This window comes from Notothenia rossii (genome assembly GCF_949606895.1).
Source record: "Notothenia rossii genome assembly, chromosome: 5".
In the NCBI taxonomy this organism is placed as follows: domain Eukaryota; kingdom Metazoa; phylum Chordata; class Actinopteri; order Perciformes; family Nototheniidae; genus Notothenia; species Notothenia rossii.
Window position 1 is genome coordinate 80,950,255 of NC_136903.1, and position 6,398 is coordinate 80,956,652.

At 37.9% G+C, this 6,398-nt stretch overlaps 2 protein-coding genes across 3 annotated transcripts in view; one reads left to right on the plus strand and one right to left on the minus strand.

The window, feature by feature from the left end:
- dnai1.2 (dynein, axonemal, intermediate chain 1, paralog 2) overlaps nucleotides 1–6,398 on the minus strand; it is a 70,408-nt gene that overhangs the window by 22,199 nt on the left and 41,811 nt on the right. The window lies entirely within an intron of this gene.
- LOC307041481 (transmembrane protein 233) lies at nucleotides 1,795–5,983 on the plus strand. The gene is made up of 3 exons (XM_079684917.1): nucleotides 1,795–2,585; nucleotides 4,444–4,578; nucleotides 5,581–5,983. The coding sequence occupies exons 1-3, from the start codon at nucleotides 2,400–2,402 to the stop codon at nucleotides 5,590–5,592; spliced, it is 333 nt and encodes a 110-aa protein (XP_079541043.1). The 5' UTR covers nucleotides 1,795–2,399; the 3' UTR covers nucleotides 5,593–5,983.

The following is a 6,398-nucleotide window of genomic DNA, read 5'->3' on the forward strand; positions in this document are numbered from 1 at the left end:
GTCTTACTCTAAATAAAACTTAATGCTGTGGGTTTTAACATTTCTAAATTTGAAGTGGAGGTATTTTAAAAAAAAAAAACACATCCCTCCCAAAGCAGATTTGTCCTGGGGATACAGACCAAAAGTTGCCCATTGTGGTGATTTTTCTGTAAGGTTGTGCAATAACGGTTAAACTAAATTGAACTAGGACACACCTGGTGTATAAAGTTGAGTATGTGTGCACTGTCTGTGTGATTAGGGGTTGCGTTATGCTACAGTAGAGTTCATGTTTGAATAGGCTGGAGGGAGAACATGATGTCTTTACAAACAGCTGTGTCAACAAACCAACATATAAGGAATAGAACTTCTACTACTTTCATTACCTGGATGCTACCAGTCTTCCTGAAATCGCAGAAGTAGAGCTCCTTGCAACTATAGTTAACTTTATTAGAGAAAGATAATTATTCACTGAATTAGAATGAACAAATCCGTCACTGGAGGCTGGTACTCTTCACAGATGAGAGCAGGTTTACTGCTTCATATACTGATACAGTTTGGGTGGTCATTAGGGATGGGAACGATTAATCGAATATTTGAATATTCGAAATTATTCAGGTATTCGAATACGAGTTATGAATATTTTTATTGTAATTTTTTTTTGGGTGGGGTGCATACGTTGATTACATATTATCAAATGGAATAATTCAATGTATACGACAGTGGCATAGCTAAATGGGTTAGGTCTAAAGGTGTGTTTTGCTCCGCTCACCGGTCCCTCACAGCGGGCAGAGCTGCAGGTGCTGATCCCTTTCTCGAGCGTCCGGTTAAACTTCACTCGCGTTTATGTCCAAATCCATCAGAAAACCAAGTTATGTTTTAAGCATGAAAGCTCTAGGTCTATAGCTGTCAACTGTTCAAACTGTGATCATCAGTTCAATACATTTGACAAATTCGACTTGGTTTCTATACTTATTTGAACATGTATTTATTAATTTTCAAAATATATATATATTTTTTGTGTAGGATATGTACATTTCGGTTAATCGGTTAACCGTTTTTTTGGGAGTCGAATATTCCAATATACATTTGCTTTCAAATTCCCATCCCTAGTGGTCATACAGAGCTATAATCAGAGGTGTAACGGCTGTAAGAGGCCGCAATACAATCCTGGATCCTATTGTCAGACCATTTGCAGGCCTGATCAATACAGCCTAATGTAAGATAATGACAGTCCCCTCACAGCTCGCTGTCCATGACCTTCCTTGAGGTCGAATGTATCTCTGTAATAGACTATCTGACCGGGTCTCCTGATCTAAAGCCAATCAAGCATGCCTGAAGATGCTATGATGAGGCTTGTCAGAGGCAGAGGACATTCTCATGATATAGTTCAGAGCCTTCCCTCAGCCTAAAGAATGGTTCATAGTAAATGGGCTGCATTTATATAGCACTTTTCCTAGTGCCATTCACACACATTCATGCAGAGGCAGAGGATGTTTAATTAATTTCTCATTTCAAAATAATTGTATCACTTTTATTTGTATCTTTGATTTTATCTTTAATTTTATGAACCTGTGTGAATCTGTGCTGTCCTGTTTTTCATCCTTACCCTGTTGCTGTTAAACCACTGACTTTCCCCATGGGGATTAATAAAGGTCCATCTTATCTTATCTTATGTCTAACAAGATGCCACCTGCTCAACGGAGACTTATATTCACACACTGTTGGCCATGCCATCGTGTCAATTCCTGTCTGTCTTTTCCTAGTTTCCGTCTGTCTCCTAAGAGAAGAGCAGAAACGATTCTGTGTTGTCATCAGAAAGATCTCAGTAAACAAGTTAAAACCATATAGGTTCCTTTTCTAACTCTGTCACCCAGGTCTGTACGCAAGCTCAAGGAGATAAATGCGAGTTAAATGAAAAATGAGTAAATAGTTACATTGACGAAACATTCAAGATGTAAATCAAATGTAACTGTGTCATTTCCAGAGAAACAAACAAAGGGCTACATGCTACAGCTACATTTCTGAGCCTTGTATACTGTAAATCTTGTACTGTGTAAAGAAGATTGATAGATAACACTGAACTATTGACATTCCCATGTATCAGCATGTTGTGTGTTTCTGTGAGGTGCCAGCAGCGGTAAACAGAGTCCGATACATCACACTTCTCTCAGCAAAGTGTCCTGGATGGAGGCCAGCAGGGTGAGCGATCCTCTCCTACCCGCTCCCCAAACACAAACTTCATTTTTCCCAGCTTCAAAGGAGGACTACAACCACCACGCAATGTGTCAGACCAATCCATCAGCCTTTTGAACTTCTGGCTTCCAACATTTTCTGATAAAGAAAGAGTTGGATTCTGTCTGTTCTGTAACTTTTTGGGTGGGTTTCACCCCCTGACTGTGTTTCATTTCTCTTGAGTTACAATGGCTCTTGGAGTGCTACATTCGCAAGTAAAAGATTCCCTTAGTGGAAGTGTATTTTTGGACAGAGGCTCTATTGCGGAACCTCCACCTCCACCTCCACTCCGCAGCTACCTTTGTTTGAGTATTTTCACCTGCTTTTGTCCTGCGTACCCTGTCAACATCGTGGCCCTGGTCTTCTCTATCATGGTGAGCAGAGCATTTCTTGAATATACATCATCTTACAGTACGACTGCTCTGTATGATATAGGAACAACTGTATCAGAGAGAAGAGAAATAGATATAGAAATGTGTTTCCCTTAAACCTCTTAAGCCCCAAGCCTGTTTTTCGGGTTTCAGGCTCGAAAATGACATTCCCAGAACAAACGACCATATCTTCCCTTCTAAAAGGGTTAAATTAATAATCTTTTTTCTCAAAGTAATGATAAACCTGTGAGTTGGATGTAGAGAAGTCAGAATCAATATAGATGTTTTTTATTTTAAAGAAAATTCAGATTGAACATAAATGATAGTGTCCTTCCAAAAATATTTTGTACTGAAAACTAACCGTGGATGATGGGTTAGTAGACTAAAAGCTTTAGGAATCCAAAGTACAACATATAATAAGTACCCTGTATCAAGATTGATGCAAAACAAGTGATATTTGACCATTTTAGACAGATTTAGCAAAAAACCCCTCTTCTGGGGCCATTTGGGTGGATTTTCCTTATCTCTGGCCCCCCTTGTTCGATTTTGACATGTGACATCTCGTTAGAGCCAATAGAATCAAAGGGAAATCGTCCCGCACACACTCAAAAAAAGGTGGCCCCTTCGCGCATTCAATGAAGCTACAGAGCGTAGGAATGGCCTGCTCTACTATTTTAAAACGGAATTGCAGTTTTATTGCTTATAGATTATCAGAACATTTCAAAGGGGACACAGTCACATTGGAAATTAACCTATGGATTAACCACATCATCGTTGTTATTGTTTCAATGCCATTGAAGACCAGTTTAGACCAGACAAAGACGAAGGTAAGCCATGTTAGCGTTGTGGGCTACCTAGCGCAACTTGTTTTGATGTACGTTTTTGTTGATAACGTCTCCAGTTTGTATCTTTCAGTGTTGAGGTGGGCACCGTTAGATTCTGTGTCTTTACGATCATAAACGATGTGTTGGATGTGCAGCTAGGATAAGTAATAAGGGAGCTAGGAGTGATTTTTCGATGCAGTAATACGTTAGCATTTTTCAGAGGCTCACTGTTAGCATTGTGTGTTTGAATTTTTTTTTTTTTTAAAAGATCAGTTAAATGAGTTTTTTCCCGTTAAATGGATATAGAATATTCATAGTTTATTAAATGTGAGGTTCCTTAGACGTTGTTTCCTGCAAATGACGCGATTTCGGCCCCGGAACCGGGTCCGTGGGGCTTAAGAGGTTTAATTGGTCAGTGTTCGGACATGTTTTGCTGTATGTGAAGGTGTTAGACACTATAATACGAGGCAGTTACAAACACCTGTTGTGTCCATCCATTTTATAAACCCTCCCATTTCAAAAAATCTAAACAAATGTTAACGCTTTATTATGTTGCCAGATCTGTCTGCAGGCCTTTTGGATTTTTAAATAAACATAGCCAAGAAACCATGTTACCAGCTTCCACCATGTTTGTAAGCTTCAGATGAGATAATAACGTTTCCAAAATGTGGTTAGTTTGAACTAATTATTAGCAGATCTTGAAGTAGAGACATGGCCTTTGACCCCTGACCCATCACAGTCCCCCTGCTTCCACTCCTACTGCTATTTATTACATTTTTTACTTTATTATTTGCCCCTTTTGTTTGTTTGTTTGTTCACTATGTAAAGCGGCCTTGGGTCCATTGAAAGGCGCTATACAAATGTCATCTATTATTATTATTATTATTATTATTATTATTATTAAAGACATGAATTGGCTTCCTCATTAGGCAGGGCTGATCAAATACTTAGCTGTTTAGTTGGCGTTGCAGTTTTTAAAGTCAAATCTTTCAATGTATTGACACGTTTGATGTGTGACAGTGATTTCTTATACTCAGTCTAGGAACAACTATTATCTTGGAGACTACGACGGGTCGAAGCGGCTCGGCAGGAACGCTCTCTACGTCTCTGTGGCCTCCATCATCATCGGCCTCCTCATCATCGCCATCTCCTGCACCGTTCATTTTACAGCTGTAAGACCCTCTTAAGGTTGAGCAGTAGACACTATATTCTGTGACCATCACCATGCTGTTATTTAATCTATAAAACGACTTTACATATTCCCATACATCTACACCCAAGTCAATTTGAAACCGATGAAGGCCTATATTTATTGTCAGAAAAAGACCATTATAAAAAGTGGAAGTGTTTCGTGTTTTGGTCCTCTTGTATGATCAATTAATCCAGAATAAAATATAGAATAAAAGTACATTAGAAAGTTTTCCGTAATCTACCTTTGTGGTGCAAATGTATGGAGACCCAGAAATATAATATAAATAAATGATTAAAAATGAACTAATTTGATTTCTTCATGGTTGGTTTCCACAATATTTATTAGACGTAATTTATTTAATCATTTTTAATTATAGACCATTTAATTTCTAAACGCCCTTTCTCTGTTTGGTCTTCACACTGACATGTCTTCTTTTAGTGGACCTACCCACTCACTCTCCTCTGGCAGAAGGCTATTTATTTTTGACAAGAACCTCAAGCCACACAATCTTCCATCTGCAGCATCTGGCACACCAACAACCCCCTCATATTATCTTTAACTATTGTCTTTGAACAAATTATTTAATTCTAATACTTTGAAACTTTGCAAATCCGTTAGAATATTTGTGTTGCATATTCCTGCGAAACTCTATTATTTTTAAACAGTTACAATGTAGAAAATGTAATTAGAATTTGTTCTATTCTATATTAATGTAACTGGTTGGTGCCGAATACACCAAATAAATCCTTTGAAAAAGGGTCTACTTGACAATAAATCAGATTATATGTCATAATAATGAACATTGATACATTCTACAATTTCTTTCACATCAAATTCCATATATAAAAAGACAAAATATCGAATTTATTCTTTGTAAATAAGAGAAGATTTGACGATATGACTGGAAGATTTTCATTTTTTTTTAAGTATTACAAATATTTTCTGTAATTTGTTGTTTAATGTTATTGTCTTTGTGTTCCAGATGGAGTTTTAGTGTCACAGGACAGGAGAGAGGAGCAGGAGAGAATAAGACACAAACTGTGGATGCTGACGTCTGGGCTCAGGTGGTTCACACTGTACCATCTGCCTCTGTAAGGACTACGGCTCGTTACTTCAATCTGTACATCACTCCCTCGTGGCTTCACTGTTTTCATATGGGATATATCCAGGGCTAACATCTGGTGAATGTGTTCATTGTAGTGTTTAATGTCAATGATGCAAAAGGGCAGCTTTCTGTGAGACTATATGTACTTTGAACTAGAATGATTAAACTGAACCGTCTTGAATTTGTGCTGCAACATATATTTATCATTATCATTTGATGTGTTTGTCATTGGTTACATTATTAAAGTAACTTTGGTATGTAAAGTATTTCTCATGTGTTATTATAGCTGTTGAGTGTCTTAAATGCAACGGTGATCGTAAGGTCTAGGCAACAAAACAACGTTATGAGGGTATGAAAGAAGATCATGGTTTGGATAAAAACAACTTTTTAAATGATGAATGATGTGACAAACAATTCAAGATATCACCAGGCAAAAAACATTGGAATTAGCTGAGAGCCCGGTGCTCCCCAACAGCCATGCTGAAAGAGTTTGTATTTGACGCCCTGTGGGTCAGATCGGGTCGTAATGACAGGATTACGCTATTCCTGCTGTCCTGGGACTTGAATACTGCCATCCTGTTTCCTGTGTTAATTGACGTATCATGGCAACGCTCCAGACTGCCAAATTGGGTATCAAAGCGGTCATATAAAATTAATCACAAACCAAACGATCATATTTCATCTTTAAAAATGTC

Bases quoted from the DNA above. Each gene is read 5' to 3' on its own strand.
- LOC307041481 (XM_079684917.1), top strand. From the start codon at position 2,400: ATGGCTCTTGGAGTGCTACATTCGCAAGTAAAAGATTCCCTTAGTGGA. The intron at 2,586-4,443 runs GTGAGCAGAGCA...TCTTATACTCAG, and splicing joins CCCTGGTCTTCTCTATCATG to TCTAGGAACAACTATTATCT.